Raw genomic sequence first — 22,839 nt, 5'->3', positions numbered from 1 at the left:
GACATTAAGAATTTTTTTTAAGACATTGGATAATGGCTTTGAAGGCTTTCAGAAAACACCCATGCTATTCTCCCATTATATTGCCAACAGGACCCAGATGAAACACTGTAAACTCCCCATTACTGGGTCATTATCAAAAGCATTAATTAAGAATTCATCTATCATAATTTACTAGAAACCATTGAAAATATGCTTTCTTGTGATTACGTGCAGCTTTAAAAAAAAATAAAGTGAGCTACAAGACAAGGAAAGGGAACGTATGGAAAGAAATCAACCCCTTGGTAACAGGCAGGGGGTAACTGGGGGATGAGACAAAAAGGAAAGAAAAACATTTATTCTAAAGTTGGAAAACCAAGCCCACTCCCCTAAACAATACTTATTTACACACAAATATATACCCACACATGTGTATCATATCACAGTGAAGACATATGTAGCCCCACCCTCAGCACTGAAAGTGGTCTTATTGCTCAGCTGCTCCTTTTGTGACAAAGTTAAGGGGGTCACAGAGAAAGCCTCACTGTATCAGAACAGGCTCTCAGTGTGAAAATTTTTTAAAGTAAGCTTACACACCTCTAGTGATTTGATAAGAGATCCTCTAGATCCTGAATTAACCAGTGTCTAAGAAGAGCTAAATGTGACCAGTTCTCTGCAATAGAAAAGACCCTCACTGCTTGGCAAATTTTACCTCCCTCTCGGGTTTACAAGTACAGTATGTGTCATTGCATTGTAAAGTCATACAAGACAATAATTAAAATGTGTGGCCTACTCCCAGCCTGAACATTTATGGAAAGAGGGGAACTTGGGCAAATCAGTTACTCTCTCTGAGTCTTGGGATCCTCCTCTAGAAAACAGTGCCTTCCATGGTGTCGGAAGGAAGCATAAATGAGTCATACATGAGTTTCAGGCACAGAAAGTGTCCCATATGTGTTAGCCAGGGTAATTACAATCAAAACAGTAAAGTTCATCAAACACCCAGGGCATGACAAGAAATTAGATGGCCGTCTGATGCTCTGGGTTTTGGGCTTACTTTTGTTCTATGTGATCGAAAAGATGAAAAAAGCCTCCGGAACCCAGGTATCAAATAAAGAGAGGGTAGAGGACTAAATGTCAAGTACAAACCGTGTTGTAGAGAAGTGTAATGAAGGTATGGAAGCATGTCTCAGAGCCATACCTTTCAATACTGGCTACACATTAGAACCAGCTGAGGGGCTTTGCAATCACATAGACTCTGTGCCCTCTCCACACTGCAAACCACCCCTGCAAGACTCTGATTTAATTAACTTGGGGTACAGTTTAGGCACTTTTACTGCCTTTTTGTTTTTTTAAGAAGTGAGTTTCCAGGTGATTCTAATGTGTAGCCAAGGTGGGAAACTACCACGCAACAGTACAGAATGGAAGAAAAAGGAAGATGTTGGAGAAAACAAGGAGAATAGCAGGCAGAGCACGTGTTTCAGGAATCATGCTGCTTTTCCATTTTCTAACTCCCTAATGCCAAGTTTTCTTCCCAAGCCACAAATCACGACATAGCCAGCCAAGGAAGCAACTGAGTAGACTTAGTTGCTTCAAAACTATGACAACTAAAGTTCATAACTACAGGCCACGAACACCACCTCTGGTGAAGGTTAACAACTGTCATGGCTTGCCTGGAATTGTCCGTTTTAGCACTAGAAGGCCAGCATCCCAGCAAACCTCTCCGTTCCATAGACTAATGTTCCTCCCTTCTAGAATCATTTCCAGATCAGCATTTCCAACCCACACTTTCTACACCTGCACGACCCAACATGGCAACCGTTAGCCACAAGCAGCAATTTCAATTGTAATCAATCGAATTTAATTGTAATCAATTAAATAAAATGTAAAGTTCAGTTCTTCAGGTATACTAGTCACATTTCACAGTGGCAAGGGTATACCACACAGGACATTGGACACAGAATCTTCCCAACACAGAAGAAAGTTCCACCGGCCAGTACTATACTGAGCATCTCTTATCTAACCATACTCAAAGCACCTCATACTCAACCTGTTAGACAACGCCTCAGCACCTACCCTTCTCTCAAATTTCCTGCTTCCTGTGGTCATCATTCACACAGTCCTTAAGCTAGTATCCACAGAATCATTCTTGAGTCTATTTTCTTCTACCACCAAAGGACTATCAAACTCTCATCTCTAAAAGCTGCCCCTTCAATCTGCTAATCCTTGCAGCCAGTATCTCAGCCCTAACTCAGCCCCTCAATTATGACAAACCCTCCTATCTAGCTTTAGCTTCCCTCTCTCTTAAGGTTGTTTACTCTTCACACTGTAGTGAGCATATGGACAAAGCAAATTTCTTATTTTGTTTTCTTGCCTAAAAACCTCCAAAAACCTTAGCATCTGGAACCCCACTCTCTTCCTGCCATTCAGCCTCAGAGACCACAACCCACTCTATCGCACCCCCAAGTCCCAGTGCTTCCCTGAGCCCTCTAAGTTCTTGCACACCTAGGTGCCTTTGCAAATATGTTCCCCTCTGCCTGCAGGGTCTTCCCCATTACCCCCTTCACAATGCAAGTTAACTGTCATTTCTTCTCAGAAGCTCTCCTCCTTACACCTCAGGCAAAATCAGCACTTATATTTATTTTAATATGCCACCAGAGTACCCTGTTCATATATAGGTGGAGCATCCTAATACAAACTATAAAATATGAAATGCTCCAAAATCTGAAACTTTTTGAGTGTGGACTTCAGATTTTTGAATTAGAGATGATCAAATGGAAAAGTCTATGTAAATATTCCAAAATCCAAAAAAATCCAAAACCTGAAAGAAGCATTTTGGATATCTGTACATCAGCCTATACCTCTATTAGAGCCCCCTACATATAACACTATAAATTATCTGCACATAGGTCTATTTTCTTGAATTTTCTTCCACTCAACTGATTGCAATTTGCCTTCTATTCAGCAGAATACCAAGTACAGCGTTCACAACATTGAATGAATGAATGAATGAATGGTTCATACAAATCTGTGATGCAAAATAATTAAGCCAAACATTAACATCTCTGTTTTACAAAGGAAGTCACAAAAATGCCTAGATAAATCGCATCTCATAGTAAGAACCTGTCTACTAATTCCCAAAGTCATTCATGCAAATAGACATTACAGAGCATTATTACTGTGTGTAATTCAACAAAGCACTAAATGGGAAAGAATCCTCTAGGGCAAAGACTATGGCTTTATTCAGATGCCCCATCTAGCACAATGGCTGGTATAGAGTGGGCATTTGGTAAACACGCACTAAACTGAGAAGGAAAGAAGAATGGATCTAGGTATTCACGGGAGCGAATCATGAAAGAGCACACATTCTCCTCCCATTGTAGGGTCTCAAATCATATGTTACATCAAGATATTTAATAAAAATGAAGCTTTAAATAACCACCAAATGTAACCAGAAAAACACTGCCTCAGGAGATCTTCTAATGTAGATTTGCATTCATTCAGTTTGTACCTTTGAGACTCAGGGAGCCTTGAAACCTTACTAATGGGGAATGAGGACATGAGTCATAAAAGATTGTGTTCAATTAGTACGTGATTCCCGTCTGCACACATTCCAATAGGTCCTCCTCTTAAAGCCAGAGTAGAAAGAGAAGCCATTTATATCTCACTTGTTAATTAAGTCATTATAAAAGCTGAGGAAAACACTGCTGATCGAAAAACAAAGGTGACAGATTTCACATCAGCAAAGAAATTATGGCAAACCTGAGATTTATTCAAGTAGGTAAAACACAGTCTGGTGTTAATGAATTAATGATACTTAAGAAGTACCTTCAACAAACTATATTAATGACTTCAAATTAGCCAACAGAAAAGAATGAAACTGAGTATCTTGAAAATACATATGTAAGTTGGATTTCTGATCTGGCATCCTCATAACAAAAAAATAGACCAAACTGAGTATCAACAATTCTTCTTAGATCCATCAGAGAAATGAAGTCACAGGGTAGGCACTACCCCCAAATTAGAGAGAAACAAGGCAGATACAGGGGATCACAACTTTTGGGAACAGATGCCCAGGAGCAGAAGCCTCCTCAGAACCTGTGCCAATGGGCTGGTAGAGTGGCTCAAGTGGTACAGTGCCTGCCTGCCAAGCCAGCATAGCAAGCGTGAAGCCCTGAGTTCAAACCCCAACACCACTCCCCTGCCCCCAAAAAAAGAACCAGCACCAAGACAGGAAAACATAAACTACGACTGGCAAATTGTTAGAGGCTCCATTTGAATAAGTTTTAGAGTTTAAAAATGTCAAGGAGGCCCAGGTTAATGGGGCAGGGGCTTTGTGGGTTTTTCCTTTGGGAACTCTATCAGATTCATGCACTACAGATCAAACTTCCCTACTACTTCTAGAAGGCAGAGGAGAAAACGAGCCATTCTGAAATATGCCCAGAACCTGACCTCAAGAGAAATTATTACCAAAGCCTAACAGACTTCAGGGAGGAAACACCCAAATCCAGCTCCTTCTAGCTTTCCTGTTCACCTAAGGGAAAAAAAACAAAACAAAACTGAAAACTTGTGAGGTCACAGCCCAGGGACACAGGCTTGCTAAGATCCAATCACAACACTACGATCTATAGAGCACTTCCATACCTTACTACCACATGAAACTACCCAAACTTGGGAGCAACCAAGACAGTGTTCAATTAGGTGCATGGATGAACAAGCTATAGTACATCCAGAGAGTGGAATATTACTTAATGCCAAGAAAAGATGAGGGAGCTATCAAGCCACAGAAAGACCAAGAGGAAACTTAAATACATACTGCTAAGCAAAAGAAGCCAATCTGAAAAGGCTACATCTGGCAAGATTCCAACTAAATGATGTTCTGGAAAACGCAATAAAGAGTTGGGTAGTTGGCAGGAGTAGGAAAAGGGAGCAATGATGAGTAGAGTACAGGGAGTTTTTAGAGCAGCGAAACTATTCTATATGACACTGTAATGGTGGAGACACCGCAGACACTGGTTAAGACCCATAGATCAATACGAAGAATGAACCCTAATAGAAAGCATGGACTTCAGTTAATAACAATGTGTCAATATCCCTCATCAACTCTAACACATTTACCCCACTAATGAAGACAAGACATTAGTAATAATGGAAACAGAGATGGGGGAAGGTGAGGAGGAATGTGAGAATTCTCTAATTCAGAAGAATCTTTCTGTAATCCCAAAAGTTCTCAAAAAAGTCTTATTAAAAAAAAAAAAAAAACCAAATACACAGACACAACCATAGCTGGATTTTAGCTAACGTGATAAGGAAAAAGAAAAGTTGTGTTCTTTCTACATTTTAAAGCAAAGTCTAACTTGTGCTTTAAACAAAATCTGTAGCCTGGAGATATGGCTGAGTGGTAGTGCTTGGCTAGCGTGCACACGTGGGTTCCATCCCCAGCACAACAAAAAATGAATTTAAATAAATAAATCTAAAGCAGAACAAAGTTTAAAATATACATACTTTTTGGAACCATCAGTTCCACTTTTAAGAATCTTTCTGGGCTGGCAGAGTGGCTCAAGTGGTAGAGTGCCTACCTAACAAGCATGAGGCCCTGAGTTCAAACCCCAGTACCTCCCCCAAAAAAAGAAAGAATTTTTCCTGCCCCAATTCTGTGCTACATAAATATATACAATTATTATTTGTAACTTTAAAAACAAATTAAGAAAACTTCTTTCCCACAGCTGAATTTACATATATATATGTAAATTGTACATATATATATATATATATATATATATATACACAAGAAGGTAAGCAGCAATATTTTTTTAGTAAACTTTAATTTTATAAGTTGTAGATATAGAAAAACTGCAGAGATAGTGCAGTGGTCCCTTGGTACCTGCAGGAGCTTAGTTGTAGGATCACCAAGGACACCAAAACCTAGAAATGCTCAAGTCCCTTAAATGCAGTGATGCACAGCCTCCTACAGCCTTTAAATCACCTTCAGATAACTTATAACACTTAATTCAATACAAGTGCTATGTAGATAGTTGCTATATGCTATTATTTAGGGAATAATAATGAGAAAAATCCTGTGTATATTCTGTTTTTTTTTTCCAAATGTTTTCAATCTGAAGTAGGTTGAATCCACAGATGTGGAACCCATTACACTGGATGGCAGACTGCAAATTCCCCATTATTAACATCTTACAGTAATATGGTACATTGCTATAATTAATGGACTCACATCAGCATGTTATTATGAACTAACGTCTATATTTTATTCAGAGATCCTTCATTTTTATCTAATGTCCTTTTTCTCTTCTAGGATCCCATGATGCATACCATGTTCCAGTTAGACAGCCGTGACAGTTTCTCAGACTTCCCTTAGTTTTTATGACCTTGACAGATTTTTGTTATTTTGCTTGTCTGCTTATTTAGACCTTTAGGTTTTGGGAACTGCTGGTCAGGTGCTTCATTAGAATGTGCCTTAATTGGGATTTGTCTGGTATCTTCCTTATGACTAGATTGGGCTTGCAGATTTTTAGGGGAAGACAACAGAGATGGACTGCCAATTGCATCATATCAAGAACACATATCAGCAACAGGACTCATCACTGATGCTGTTGACCTTGATCACCTAGCTGAGCTGGTGTTCCCATCGTAAAGTTACCCTATTCTCCTTTTTTACTGTGATCTTTGGGACTATGAAGATGTACAGCCTCCATTTAAGAATGGGAGAATTAGACTCTTTTTAAGGGGTGTTTATCAAATAGAATTGTTCTGCAAGGGGGATTTGCTCATTCTCTGCTGATTTACTCCATCACTTCTATAAGTATGGACTCTGAATACTTATTTTATACTTTGGGTTATAATCCAATATTTTGTTTTTCAACCTGTTTGGCCATCTTTGGCCATTGAAAGTTCCTTCAATTGGTTTCAGTGTCTCTTTTATATAATCCTATCATTGTGGGCTTATTAGTTTGAGCACTTTCTTAGTTTCTGGCACTACAAGATGCCCTGGCCTTATAGTTCCTGCCCCAATTCTAGAATCAGCCACTTTTCCTTAGAACCTTGTTCCCTTTATTGGAGGGTTGAGTGAACACAAATGTTCTAGGTGCTAATGTGTTCATTGCTACTGGTACATCTAAACTCTCAGGTGACAGAGAACAATAACACACATGGGTATACTAACCCAAATATATGCAGATGCTTGTAAATAATTCTACATGTAACTGCCTGTGTCTACATTAAACTAATGACCATAGCATGTCATTGCCATCTCTAATCCATTACCAAAAACATTATTTTTAATAGCAAAATAAATAAACAATAAAAAAGAACCATCCTCCAGAGGACATTAAATACATTCTGAAAGATTCCTCCAGTGGAACACTAATCAATTTTAATGGTTTAATCCTGTATGTTCTGATGTTAAAAATGACGTGTTAGGGGACACAATACATGTGTAGATAGAAGCCTACAATTTCTGGAAGAAATACAGCAAAAGGTTGACAGCAGATAATTCTGAGGAGTGGAAATTAGGATTGAAGCAGGCATGGGGGGTACTGATATTCTCAGTTACAACAATGGCTTATGGCCCTCCGAATGGTCACGGCACATTAACTGCTAAAAGATGCTCCTTTAGGAAACTGATAATAAAGACTGAGAAACAATGCGTTTGATGGATAAGGTGTACCTTTCACTTTCCACATGTATTTGTTTTCTATCAGCATGTCTTTATTTTATAATTTAATTTTTTAAAGCAGAAGTAAGATTCACCTCCTAAGACAAGAGTTAGCAAATGGTGGAGTTCTTACTATTGGTTGCAGCTCCTCAGGCCAGGCTGAGGGTCTTTCTTGTGCAGAGCTGCCCAGCTGCTGTCTCTTTAGCAGCGGCCATGGACTTTGGGGGCAAACTGTAATTTACTAGGTACCAGGTGATTCAGAAATCACTGGCCCCTGGACCACTCTCTGAAAACCACTGGTATACAGCCAAGTGCACACCTGAAACCAAGGCAACCATTTTATTCCAGTGATTTCTTCAGTGAGTTTTAAGTCTAAAACATAAACCCATTCTCCAGGAGGGTGTTCAGAGAGAAGATTCTTCCTTGCTATTACCTACAGAGCTGGGGCTGTAGTTCAGTGGTAGAGCACTTGACTAACATGCATGAGGGGCTCTGAGTTCAATCCCCAGCACCATATACACACACATGCACACACACACACACAAAATTTGCATTAAGCAGCAATTGCTTTCTTCAAAACTTCATCAACATGCTCCAAGTAACATGGCACTACTCTGCTGACCAGTCTAGTGGGCACCTGTCATTTGTGTCAGACCAGGCTGCATCCTCCCTTCAGGGTGGCTTTGGGTCAATGTGGACATTGCCAATGAGGATGTTCCTTGGTCAAATGACTTGAATCCATGACCCCAAATACGTCAATCAGACACTCTTCCTGGAATTGACATGCCTGCCACCATCTATAGACAAGGACCTCCTCACCAGCAGGGACAAGGTCTTATTCATCTCTTTATCTCTGATGCCTAGCATAGTGCCTGGCGATGAATATTCAGTGCATGTGAGCTGAATGAATTACACAGAAAATCATGCACCTTAAACAAATGCTGAACTAAGTGTATCATTTTCCAACAGAATTCTGCAGCGAGAGAAAATTGTATGATGTTTTGTAAGGGAAATGTCCACTTTAGCAGCTAGGAAATATGCATCGGAAATAGTATCCAAAGTTGCCATGTCTTCGTGCATTAAAGATGTCAATCAGTCCAATAAAATAAAGCCCAAAAAAAGACAAAAGGAGAATTACCTCATTACCTCAACATCTGCTTGAACATAAGCTATCACACACTGGTTATTTTTTTTTAAAGGGACATAATATAACTTTCTAGAAAGACATAATATAGCTAATTACACCATTCACTAGAAGGGAACATACAATGTTTTGAAGTCATTCAGAAGTGGGTGTGATTTATAAGACATAGAGCTTAGGGAATGGTAAGTATAAATTAGAGATTGTTCATATTATGACAGACTCCGTCATTACATTTCACAACTTTTGTCAAAAGCAACCTTATTCACCACACCACTGAAGGCTTCCTATTAGGGAAGGCTGCTGTCAGCTCTGCAGTACAGGAGCAGACAGGAGCCTTCTTTCTGAACCCCTCCTGAGGAATGGGTTAAAACTCACTTAAGTAAGGTACCACCTGAAGAAACCCAAATGACCAACGAACATGTAAAAATTTCAAACCTCTCTAATAACCAGGGCAAGACAAATTTTTGCCTATTAGAGTGGTAAAAATTTGTCAAGCTGTCAAATTAATAAAGATTACTCTTAGCCAGTGTTAACCAGTACTTGATGATATGGGTACTCTAGGGGGATGTGGACTGATACAGCCATGGGGGGGGGAGGGTAGCATTTGCACTGTCTAGCCAAATTTTATTATATGCATGCCCTCTAATCCAACAATTTCATTTTTAAGAATCTATCCCAGAAAACAAATGGTAATTGTACAACTCTTTGCATAATTATTTGGTCAATGACCATGTACTCAACAGAAAACTTAGCGGGTGGAAGGTTTATCTGGTTTACTCTCTCCAATGCCAGAGCCTAGCACATGGGTCTCACGTGCAGTAAGTACCCGATATTTGTTAAAGGAATGAATACTTACTTTTAGTCAGCACTAAAAAAGGAAAAATAAAGCATCTAATCAATAATGGTTCCTTTGTTCATATTAGAGAGATAATTATGACGCACATGTTAACAGGTAGTACCCACCGTCAGCTTACAAAATTGTCATATTATAGGTGAAGACCCAAAGATTAAGCTGCTTTGTTCTCACCTCAAATCCCTAGCTCCTCCGTTAGTTCCACGGTCAAGCAGCAATTAAATACTCTTGAAGTAAGTCAACTGTTAATATCCTATGAGCCAATGACAAATGCACACCCTAGTTTTGATATACAAAAATCACATTGAAAAAATTCTAACACCTGTGTAAGCTAATCTACATTGTTACTCTGCCCTTGAAATCATATACAGAATAAAAGTTATATATTTTTATTATCATTTGAAAACTAACCACACGTCAAAAGATGTGATATTGACCAAAATTACTATTAATGAACGTTCTATAACTCTAGAACATGTTCAAGAATACTTTATGGGGTAAGAGGAAGATGTTATTAAGAAATAAAATACTAACAGAATCTAGCTCACTAAAACACTTGAGAGAATCCAGATAAAGTCATTCTGCTAGCCCATCCCCTCCCCACTAGAGTCACCAGTGCCTGACTTTAAAACTTCAGGCTAATCTAGGATGGAAGATGAAGGTGCTGGGAAGAAGAAAGAGATTAGCAATTATCTAGAACTTTCTAGATGACAGATAACAGAGGAGTTGTGTTGTGTTCATGTCAGTAAGGTTAAGTAACTTCCCCTAAGGTCACACAGTACACAATCCTGTTGAGATTTTTTTTGGCCAGGAATGTGGACTCCAAAGGGATGGGAGGATTCAAGTAGCAGCAAGTCACAGTACTGGCCAGGACCTCATTAAGTCACCTGGCTTACATTTGTCTATGGTCAGATAAGACTTTTAAACCATAAGATCCAAAGAAGGGAAGAGACTCCTCCAAGTTCACAGAGTGGGTGAGCTGAGTCACTCAGAAGGGAGAGAACTACCCGGTTTAGACACAACTCTGAGCCCGTTCAACCCATGGTCATGTCAGCAAGTCGCTTACAAAAGCGCATGTCCCCACACACTTTTACTTCCTAAATTTGCATGGTTCTGTTCTTCTTTGACCCATATTCTCAAACCACCCTTTGGTACGGGCAATAATAATTTAAGAATGTTGGGTTAACAGGAGCTGTCTGATCTGGCTTTGTTCAGTGTGGTAAGTGATGAAAATAATCGGTTTAAAACAGGTCTTTATTGAGGGATAATCCCCAGTTCCCAAGCTGTGAAGAAATGCAGGAACAGGGCCTGGCTCCCTCAGAAAGCCTCACACAGACAGGGTATTGACTTGCCGACTAATAAATTGCTAAAAATGGGAAGTGGTTTAAAACACACACACACACACACATCGTGATCAGAAAAATCCCAGCCTGGGAAGGAAAGAGGAACAAGCCCCAAACCCCAGTGCAAGGCTGGGAGGGCTGTGGAGCAGAGCTGCAGGCCCGGGAGCGCGCAAACTGTGCAAGGGTGGGGCCACGGCTAGGAGCGCGGTCAGCTGGGCCGCCCCGAGCCGCGCGCGATCCTGCCCCACCTGCTTCTGCCGCGTAGAACCGGGTGCCGGGCCCCCCTGGTCCGCGCCGATCGTTGGCCTGTCCCTTCCCCAGGGCTGCGATCGCCGGCCCAGGCGGGCAGCGCTTCTCCCGCTGCCAGGCCCGACTCTCCCGGACCCTCGCACCTCATCCCCGGCTCTGGGCTCTCCAAGGCGCGCAGGGCGCGCGCGGAGGGCGCTGCTCCAAGGTGACGGAGCTGCGGGGTGACCGCGTCGGCCGCAACGCCCCCCGCCCTGCTTCACCTGCCGCAGCCCGGGCCGCGGCTCCCACACCTGGCGCCTACCTTGCTCCTTCAGGCTGGTGATGAGCTGCAGCTGCTTCTCCTCGTCTGAGCTGTTCATTTTGGCGGGTGGGGCTGGGAATAAAAGGAAAGGAGGGAGCAGCGAGGGGGACCCAGGGGAGGGGAAGAAAAAGCAAGATGCCGGTGGCGTGCGGCGACACTACCCGGAAGTTGGATTCGCTCCCGCTCCTCCTCCTCCTGGCTTGGAGCGCGCGAGTGAGATCATCCCCACGCACCTTCTCGCCCGCCGCGGCCGCTGCACCTGAGGCGGGCCAGGCGGGCCGGGCGGGCCGGGCCGGGCCGGGCTGGGAGTGGGGCGGGGACAGCGGGAGGTGGCGGCCACTGCGCCCTGGATCCTCCCCCCAAGGCCAGCAAGCGCAGGCGAGAGGACGTGCGCCCCTGCGGGTGGCCGCTCCCGCACCCGGTTCTCCGCCACCGCCACCACCCCAGACCCGAGGCCGCGCCTGAGGGAACCCCACTTTGCAGCTGCGGGAGAGCCCCCCCTCCAAAGAACCGCCCACACGAAACAACCAGGTTCCTTCCCTGGTTCCCACGCAGGGTCCCTGGGGGTGCGGTGCTGGACGACCTAGGTACCCTCGAGATCCTACACTGTGCACCTTTCCAAGCACAGCAAGGAGCGAAACAGGCCAATCCGCCTTGCAGGTGCACGTTGCAGGCTGGTCAGCGAGATTGAGTACCCACCGCACAGTGCGGGAGGGAGGGCGTGGCAGTTCCAGCACAGTCCTCTTCTGTGCACCTCTGTCCACGCCAGGTTGGCGAGGCAATCAGAAGGCCTGGAGGCCGGTGTGGATCATCTGGTTCCCGTGGAGGACCTTCACTCTAGAGAGGCTGTCACTGCAGTTTGGGTGCCCAAGATCACACAGCTGTGTGGTGTTATGAAACGAAGCCCAGCACTTGTGCCTCTTCACTACCCTCTGCCATTTAAACCCAGCTGTGGGGTGGACCCTAACCAGGAGAGAGAGCAACAGGCCTGCCTGGTTCAAAGGCCGCTGTTCCCTAACCCTGTCTGCTGGTCGAAGTCTTCTGCACTGTTTGAATTTCATCTAAAGAATGAGAATGATAACAACACCGAATGTTCAGGAAGAGCTGGAAGGATTGAACAGGGAGAGGAAGATGATGAAAACACTAAATCCAGAATTAAGAAGCTCTTTATTTATTTTAAGATTATGGGTCTGAGAAAAGAGTTATGGTCGCTAATTATAACCTGAGACAGGCACAGTTCTTTTACACCAATCATTAAGCATCCAAGATAAATCTAAACCGAGTTAGACTGACTACACAGCTTGGATTTTCTCACTACCTCTAAGCTCTTAGGTAGGACACCACACACACACACACACACACACACACAGAGTGCTTCCCATTAATGGGAAGGAAGGCTGGCATTTTGGTAAACTCTGACCAGTATCTTTCTGGTATTCATTACTAAATATTAGCTCAAAATAAATTTTGAAAAAATGGAAGCTCTGCTTTCTCCTTTTCTAAAATGGTAACATAGTATTTCAGTATGCATAATTTGGTCTAAAGAGGCAATAGTATTTTTAAATAGAGTGAATTAAAAGCTTGAAACGTTAAAAAACATGAGGTTTTTGTTATTCAGTCCTTTCCTTAGCGTTTACAAAATAGCTCAAATACCTGCAGATACTACTGTTAAGATCCCAGGAGATAACCAGCAGGACTTTGCCCTGCTGATTACCTTTAGTCCTCAGAGTTGAAAGAAGGGCGGGCAATGTGAGAAAATTCATACTCCACGATGTGAAATATGAATACGTGGAAAGAGAAATAATTGGTCTGCAGAAAAAATAAATCCAAGAGATCTGAGTGACAAGCCATGGCTATCTAACTTTTCTAGGGCAGCTAGGAAACCTATTAAACCTGGGAGTCATCCTGACTGCTGGGTAAAGTGGAGGAACCAGCCCCCTCCAAACCCAGATAACCAGAAGTACATCCTCACAAGCTACCAAACAGAAGCAGAGACCCACTAGATATTAGATTGGCTTACTAAGTTAACAGTCTTTTAAGTGGCTGGGTTAATTGTCTACCCCAGTTGTCTACTGTGGTTAGGTAATATTTTTGGAGTTTAAAAATAAGTTAATTATCAAATAAAAAAATCAAACCATTTGGAATCTGCAACCCTTGAAATTAATCTTTGAAATTAAAATAGCTACCTGAAATATAATACAGTATTATCCCGAGGGCATGGTATGAATTATTAGGACAGCAGTTAGAGTCACTTATTAGGACACAGAGCTCCCATTACAATATGGTTTATTTATACGGTATGAATATTGATGGAAAGGATAGACATGATAATTAGTTTTTGCTCTGTTTAATAATACACAGAGAGATTTAGTTGCAACCATTTTATTGGAGCTTTTATTCACCTCCAAACAATGTATAATTTAAAACTTTTAAATATGCGTTCACATATACACTTATGCACACACATCTACATCATATACAAGTACGTGTAAATACAGAGGAGAGACTTTCTAGAAATGAACTGGAAAGATTTATACCAAACTCAAGATAATGGCTGCCTGTAGGAGAAGAAGGCAGAGAAAGGCCCAAAGGGTGGGTTTGGAATGGGAGTGTGCAGTTAGTCACAAAAGATCTTCTCAGGGCTTGGGGGCGTGGCTCAAGTGGTAGAGCACCAAACCCCAGTACTGCCGGAAAAAAAAAAAGAATCTTCTCTCTCTAATATTTGTTTGACTTTTCCAATAATTAAAGTAAAATAATCATGTAATCTTTTGAGGTATATAAATAAGATTGAAATTTTTAAAAAAAGATTTGCCCTCTTTGATATTGTATATTTTTGAGTATATTTTTCCTAAAAGACTTAAGAACAGAGATAGTCATTATCATGTTAATTATGATGTAAAAATGGCAAGATTAGAATATCATCTGTCAAGACAAAGAAACAAACTAGTGCTACATGGTAAAACATGGTTGAACTTTGAAAACATTATACTGAATGGAAAAAGCCTGTCAGAGAAGCCCGGCACTATGTTTATATAAAATGCTCACAACAGACAAATCCACAGAGAAATTTGGTTTGTATAGAAATTTGATGTGTATAGAACTGAGAAGGGGTAGGAAATTGGAAAAAAGTGGAAATGACTACTGATTAGGTATGTGGTTTCTTTTGGGTGTAATAAAATTTTTCTAAAAGTAATTGTGCTTATGGATGCAAAACTTTGTGAATATTGTCCAAACTATAAAACTGTACACTCAGTGTACACTTAGAGTTAATGATGTGAATTATAGCTCAATAGAGCTGTTTTTAAAAAACAGACTTTCAGAGGAAGAAAATTTACCTTAACATGCTATTTACGTAACTCTATTGAAGTTTTACATTACTTACACAAACATTTAACTTCTCAAATACTTGTTTGCATAATTGTTCTTTTTACTAACAGTATTTCATATGAACTTTTCTTATTCCAATTTAGTCTACATATTTATTCTATCTCATCCCATTATATCAATGAATGCTTAGCCATTTTTAAATTCTTAGATATTTGAGTTGTCACTAGCATTTTTTCTATTTATAAATAATGCAACCATGTCTAGGAAATCAAATGCTAAAAACCAAAGATAATATTCAAGTCTTAAAAGCAGCCAGAGTGTCACTCAGTATTTTGATAAAGCACTTGCCTAGAATATACAAGTCCCTGAGTTCAGTTCCCAGCAGCTCCCATCAAAAGCAGCTAAAGAAAAATAAACATAACATATATTTACAATAGCACTTAAAAAATGAAGCACTTAGGGATAAATCTAGCAGAATTTGTGAAAGATATGGATGCTAAAAAGTACAAAGGATTAATGAAAAAATCAAAAACTAAATAGATATACCATGTTCATGAATTGTAAGACTCAATATTTCTAAGATGTCAATTCTCTCCAATTTGGTCTATAAATTCCCTGTGCAATCCCAATCAAAATCCCCAAGAGCTGATTTTTAGCAGTCAATTGGCTAATTCTAAAATGTGTATGAAAAGAGAAAAGAACTAGATTAGCCAAAACAATTCTGAAAAAGAGCAAAGTGGAGGACTCATACTACTGGAACTCTAAGACTAAATATAAGTCACAATAATCAAGGCAATGTGGTATTGGAAAAAAGAAAGACAATTAGAAATTGAACAGAATGTCCATCCCTGAAATATATTCACATAAATTTAGTCAACTTTAAAAAACAGTTCAAAAGTAATTCAATGGAAAAATGCTAACATTTCAACCAATGTGCTAAAAAACCGGAAATCCATACACAAAAAAACCAACAAACAAACTTCTATACATACGTTATGGATGGAGCACAGACCAAAATGTGAAACCTAAAACAGTAAAGCTTTAAAAGAGAAACACAGAAGAAAACCTGTGTGATGTGAGGTTTGACAGTTATGACACCAAAAGCGGGATGAATAAAATAAAAAATGAAATGTTAGGTTTCATTAACGCTAAAAGAAATGAAAGAGCCTGGTGCCAGTGGCTAATGCCTGTAATCCTAGCTACTTGGGAGATCCTAGTTCAAGGTCAGCCCAGGAAAATAGATCTTCAGGCCCCCCCATCTCCAAAATAACCTGAGCAAAATGGACTGGAGTTGTGGCTCAAGTGGTAGAGGACCTGCTATACAAGGGTTCAAACCCTAATCCCACCAGAAAAAAAAAAAAAAAGATTATAAAAATTTGCCAAAGATTAGAAAAAAATTGCAAATCACATACTTGATAAAATATCTGCAGCATTCGCGATATATAAAGAACTCTTGAAAGTCAGTCATTCTTAAAAACATTTTTTATTTCCAAAAAATATACTAACCAAAAACCAAGGATTGTTTTTGTTTTTTGTGGTGCTAGGAGCACTTCACACATGCTAGGCAAGCGCTCTACCACTGAGCAACATTCTCACTGTCCCCCAAAGATTTTGCAATGGCAAATAACCATATGAAAAGATGCTTACCATTGTTTGACAAAAGATAAATGCAAATCCAAACAACAGTGAAATAATACTACATATCTTTTAGGATCGCTAAAATTTAAAAGGGACAATACCAAATACTGACAAGAATGTAACAACAGTAACTCTCTTCAATTGCTGACGTCTTTTAAAGGGGTACAACCACTTTGGAAGACAACTTAGCAATTCCTTTTAAAATTACACATATATTCATCATACAGTCCATCAATTTCACACCTAGGTATTTACCCAAGTGTATTGAAACCTTGTGTTTTCAGAAAAAACACCTACAGATATTTGTAGTTGTTTTATTCATAATCACAAATACCTGGAAACAACCAAGATGGAAACAACTCACCCTCAACAGGTGAGTGAATAAACAAATTATGGCAAATCAAGACACAGAATACATACATCAACAAGAATGAGCTACTGATTTATGCCACAATGTGGGTGGATCTTAAATGCATTTCTCTAAATTCAATACAGACCCCAATGGCTGTGTATTGTATGGTTCAACTTATAACATCATGAAAAGGCAAAAAGTTGTAGGAATAGATGGATCAGTGCTTGCTGGAGTGAAGGGAGACAGAAGGCTTGATTACAAAGGGCTACACATGGGAAATTTTAGGGTGATAGAACCATTCTGTTTGGTATCTGGGTGGTGAATGTATATATACTTGTCAAGATCCAAAGAAGTTACTCGAGAGGCAGAGATCAGGAGATATGGTTCGAAGCCAGCCCAGGCAAATACTCAAGAGACCCTATTTTGAACAATCCAGCACAAAACAGGGCTGGTGGAATGGCTCAAGTGGTAGAGTGTGTGCCTAGCAAGTTTAGCAAGCCCTTCAAGCATGAGGCTCTGATCTTTCACTTTTTTTTGGTGGTGGTTCTGGAGTTTGAACAGGGCCTCAAGTTTGCTAAGCAGGCGTGCTACTGCTTGAGCCACTCCGCCAGCCCATGCATAAGGCCCTGAGTTCAAACCCCAGTACTGCCAAAAAAAAAGTATACACCACAAGAAATGGACTTTGTCCCATGCAAATTTAATAAAAATTCAGCCAAGCTAGGGAAATCTCAGGATGGAATGCAGAAAATAATGAATAAATTTAACCACATTGCTAGTGCATGATATTACCTCACTAAAGGGGCAGAGGGGGAAAAACAAAACAAAACTGGTCCTAAGTAGCTTAGGATAAGAGTATTTTGACTGGATACTGTAAAGACAAAGGAAACTGTAATAAATACTAGTCTAGTTGACAAATTTACCTCATACAGGAATATTGATTTGCAGTTCTGAAACTACTCCCCAGGTATGGTAGGGTTGAATAAATAAGACAATAAAGGCTGGATGATAGGAGACAGATTTCTCACTGTTAGAAAGATAAGTTACAGTCAGTCTGATCATCACACTGCAAAACAATACAACAAAATCCCTGTGTGTCGTGAGGAAAATGTGTTAGGAGCACAGAACTCAAAATGATGCATTTTTTTAAAAGGGAGAGCTTACTGAAAACAGTAGGTTAAATTATTAAACTGGTTAAATTATTAAAACCTGCATACTACAACTAATTTTGCATTTTAGCTTTAGAAACATGGAAAGTTTACAAATATGGGCATCTGAGGCTACAGCTTTTTTTCCTTCATTTTTATTAGAACATATTGGTTGTACAGGAGGGGATCCATTGTGAGAATTCCAAATAGGCTTACATTGTACATTGGGCAGCTCTCCTCACCATTTTTCCTCCTTGATCCCTCCCTGCCCTACTTCAAGCAATTGCAAGAGATTTCATTGTTCTAGTTCATATATGCATATGAAATCCTTCAACCATACTTCCTTACTTCATCTCCTCCATTCACCCTCTCCCACAAGTAACTCCCCCCACACACATTGTACCTATTTACAGTCCTATCTTTCATTATTAATGCCAATGTTCAAAGGGGATTCTTGATGTGTCTCCCCTGTGAATATAATTTACTTTGGTCAGTTCAACCCCTTCCATTGCTCTTCTTTTCCACTTCCCTCCCATCCCCATTATTCAACAGCTTTCAATACATATCCTTATATCCTCTACCTGCACAGATGTTACATATGTCAATATTGTTGACTCTCCATCAGTCTCTCTTCCTTTCTTTCCCTCCTCCCCCAAGTCCCATATAGTAGTTCTACTATTAAAAACTTGTTCTATATATATATACACACCACATTTTCTTAATCCATTCATCAGCTGTAGGACATCTGGGTTGCTATTTGAGAACTCTGCTGAGGTAAACATCAGTGTACAAATGCCTCTATTGTATCCTAACTTACATTCCTTTGGATATATGCCTAGAATTGGTATCACCATATCTTTGGCAGTTCTATTTTTAGCTTTTTAAGGAATAGCCATATTGTTTTCCGTAATGGCTGTACTAATTTGCATTCCCACCAACAGAGTACAAGTGTTCCTGTTTCACCACATCCTCACCAGCATTTGTTGTTTTTGCTCTGGAATATGGCCATTCTAACTGGGGTGAGATGAAATCTTAGTGTAGTTCTGATTTGAATTTCTTTAATACAGCTTTTGGGTCATTGTGAAGAGGGAGAAGGGTTATCTGAAACTCAAGGGGAAGTTATAATGCCAGCTGTGGATGGGTGTGGCTCTTTGTCCAGAGTTGTAGCTGGATGCCAGCATCGCTATTCTTTCCCACCCTTATAACCTAAAGCTTTCTGTTCTCTGACTTGGATTTACAGGTCCTTCTAGGAAAGCATTTATAATAAAGTTAGGATTTTGACCTGACATATAGCCTTCTTCTCCAATTAAACTTCAATACCACTGTTGGAAAGTCTGCTGCTTTCTCTGCTGGACTTACCTTTCCCAGATGGACTCTGGCTTTGCCAACAGCTGAAGGCTTTGGCGGTGGTAGATACCTTCCTGCCCAGTATCACAGCCACTGTTGGCACTAAAAGGAGCCACTGCAGTAGGAAGTGACCATTTCCACTTAAGGTCTTCATAGATACTGCTTTCTTTCTGGTTATGGGAAAAGATGTTCCTCAATTTTTTTGTTTGCTCTTCAGACGATCAGCAAACTTTCCATTTCTTCTGATTCTTTAGGCCTTTTTCTCATTAACTTCAAAGCACTTGAAATTAGGCCATTGTACATTTCTTTCCAACAGCATCATTTCTGATTTGTCCTCTGTGAATTCCTTTATGCACGTGGCTTGAAAGCTGTTGCATATTCTTTTATTTCTTTCAAAAACACTTTGCTCTTTTTTTCTTTCTTTCTTTCTTTCTTTTTGGCAGTACTATGATTTGAACTCAGGGTCTTGTGCTTGCTAGGCAATCGTTCTACCACTTGAACCATGCTCCCAGTCCTTTTTGCTTGAGGTATTTTTCAAATAGGGTCTCGAGTTCATGCCTAGACCAGCCTGGACCACGATCCTCCTATTTACTCTTCCTACATAGCTGGGGTGACAGATATGTTCCACCATGCCTAGCTTTTTCTTATTAGTTGAGATGGGGTCTTGTAAAAAATTTTTTCCCCAGGCTGGCTTCAAACTGTTTCCCCCATCTCCACTTCCCAAGTAGTTAGGATTACAGGGGTTAACCACCACACCCAGCAGATATTTCAACCCTATTATTTCAAGTTTCTCCTCCAGACAGATGTAGTTTTCCTTTTACATTCCATGCTTGGTATTTTTTTTTTGTAGTAAAAATAATATTAAAGTTTATTAGGAAAGAAATTTAGTATAACAGGATACAAGTGGAGAGAAATGGAGGAAAAAAAGAGAAACATTTCCTGCCCCCATGCAGGAGATAGGAGTAAAGACTCAACTTGTCCCCTTAGTCTTACACTGGAGAGCTGGGGGACAAAGACAATGGATCTGGGTGGCTGTTAAAACAGGGAGGGATCATCCTGGCCCTCCCAAAATATACGGAGAGTAGGTGTGCCTTAGAACTTCCTTCTGCCAGGCATGGTATTTTACTCCCAGCCAAGGAGCTCAGGAGCTTGTTAACATTTCAGAGAGAAAAGCAGAAGCAGGTAGCACCTTTAGGTCTCCTGGTTCCTGTAACTTAGCATCTAAAAGGTGATGGGAGGAGGTTCGTTGCTCTTTTCAGTTTCTACTTCCTCATTCCAATGTCTGAATGTGGCTGTTTCAATATTTATTAAAATAATATAATTTCCCTGTCTCCTTATCTATCATATCTCATTTCCCCCTAAACAACTTTGATCCCTTTTAATCTTAAAAGGGGTGCAGAAGGGCGAGAGTTCAGTAGATAGTTCTTCTATAGCTTCTTCTTGCTGAGTTTGGTTGCAGACCCTACCTAGAAAGGGAACCAAAAAGTCATTTCTCTACCTTAAATTTAGGAAGTACAAGGGAAACTTCGTTGGCAGAAATGTTAGTTGACAGGCTGCCAGGATCAAGACCAGGAGATAACAAGTTATTCTTTTACTAAAAGAGAAATCGAAGAGGAACTGGTGAAAACTATCTTTTAAAGTAAACCTTTAAGCTTTGAGAGGATTTTTGGTTGTTTTCAGTTGACGCTAATCTTAAGAAGGCCCATCTTCTTAGGGGCAAGTGTTAGTTCCCCAGAGTCACAAAAGTAAGTCTAGATAACTTACTTTTAATTGAGAGATCTATGCCTTTTGAAAAGAAGCCCAATACTGTGTAGAATCCAAGAATTTAAGATCATCTGCATACTGTAGTTAAGGCTCCACGGTTTGAAAAGGACCTTAAAACAAATTTAGAATCTGACATACTACATTGAGCTATAGAGAACAAAGTTTCATTAGTATCCAGCATTAAATTTATTGTTTTTACACCTTGCAAAAATAAAACAAAAATAATCAATAGTTTATGCATCATGATGGGATGGACTTAATTGCTAAGAATAAAACATCTCATTAAATTGACTGTCCAAAATACCCACACATGAGGATCCATTCTCTTTAACTTCTTGGTGAAGGATAGATAGTCTGATACAGGCAGTCAGGGAAAGAAGACGGATTCCATGTGGCTGGTAGATCCACATAGTACTGGTGACAGTAGGGCTTCTTCCTTCCAACATGCCCTGGGACTCGGAGGGGGGGACCCTGTACTTCTGTACTTCTGAAGTGCCCACAGGTTGGGGATCCAATCAGAGACAGGGAAAGACTGCATGGACAGAGGGGGAAAGAAGCCCTGGCAAATTGAAATGGAGGGTTTATCCCATGTCACCTAGGGGAGGGGAAAGAGATGATTTTAAAAGGGGAAATCCCGGGTAACATCAATGGACTACTGGGGTCCCCTTCTCCTTGGAAAAGTTCCTTGCTTTACTTTCACATTTTGTTTCCACTATAAATCTTTGCTTAATTCTCTCACAATTTTCCTGCCTCTTAATTTTTTATCCAGTGGAGAAGAAGAACCCATATGCCTAGATAGTAACATTGGCTTTACTTTGGAAGGGCTGGCAGAAGGGACTCCATTTTGTTGTTGGTCTAGATACAGGGTCTCATTATATAGTTTATGTTGGCCTGGGACAACATGATTCATATTTTTTTACCCAGAAATTTAGATAAGTTTGAGACATCCAAGGTGTGATATATACATCACTCCTTCACAAATGCAGAAGAGTAACAAAAGATAACTTTGTTGGATAATACATGTGACGAGGTAAGATAGCTATGAATTTTACATTTACTTTTTGTTAACTATTTTATCTCTCCCCATTTTTTCCTATTTTAATTCAGCAGACACTACTCCTAAAAGCTGCAAGGTGAATAAAAGTAGGTTATGTGTGTAGGTTTTGTGTGTGTATATACATTTTACCCATTCTACAATGGCTTTATTCAGCATTCAGCAGTATAGAGTTTTCTGTGTTGATCTAGTGTTCCTTGGGGATGAAATCATGCAAAAGAAAGTGTGAAGTCTGCATCATGCTCAAAGTATTCCTTAATGTAAATTTGCTTTGAAACACATTCATGTTTCTAAAACAAGCATTGTAACCAAATTAACTATTCCAATAAACAAGAAAAGAAGTCTAGAATGAACCCTATGACATTAGAATTGAGTCAAACATATCACTAAGAATTCATGTTTACTTTAATAAATACAAATAGCTAAGCTCATATATAAAAGAATGTATGCACCCATGACTTAATACACATAATTTTTTCCTTTGTCCACTGAGAAGGCTTAAGAAATGGTGGTGTCCCAGTAATAACGAGCACAATCAACACCCAGGTCTTGGTTTCTTAATGCCATTCTGTAAGAGAAGGAACCAGGGCTCCTTGGGTAAATGGCTGAGACTGAGACTGAGGCGGGAGGAAAATGAGACAGAATGAGGTGATCCTGGGCTGTGAGGCTGAGATGGG

General features: G+C 40.2%; 1 protein-coding gene across 5 annotated transcripts in view; it reads right to left on the bottom strand.

The window, feature by feature from the left end:
* Shtn1 (shootin 1) overlaps positions 1 to 12,476 on the bottom strand; it is a 112,430-nt gene extending 99,954 nt beyond the window's left edge. For 3 of the 5 annotated variants that reach the window (XM_074078224.1, XM_074078228.1, XM_074078227.1), the window contains exon 1: positions 11,536 to 11,836. In XM_074078224.1, coding sequence (XP_073934325.1) covers positions 11,536 to 11,593 — 58 coding nt within the window. In that variant the 5' untranslated portion in view covers positions 11,594 to 11,836. Of the gene's footprint in view, positions 1 to 11,233; positions 11,366 to 11,535; positions 11,837 to 12,234 lie in introns of those variants that run through there. The other 2 variants (XM_074078225.1, XM_074078226.1) reach the window with 2 other exon arrangements.
* Positions 12,477 to 22,839: the final 10,363 nt, after the last annotated feature.

The sequence above is a fragment of the Castor canadensis genome, chromosome 7 (genome assembly GCF_047511655.1).
Source record: "Castor canadensis chromosome 7, mCasCan1.hap1v2, whole genome shotgun sequence".
Classification (NCBI taxonomy): Eukaryota; Metazoa; Chordata; class Mammalia; order Rodentia; family Castoridae; genus Castor; species Castor canadensis.
The sequence above is the reverse complement of the archived record's forward strand: the minus strand, read 5'-3'. Positions and strand labels throughout refer to the sequence as shown.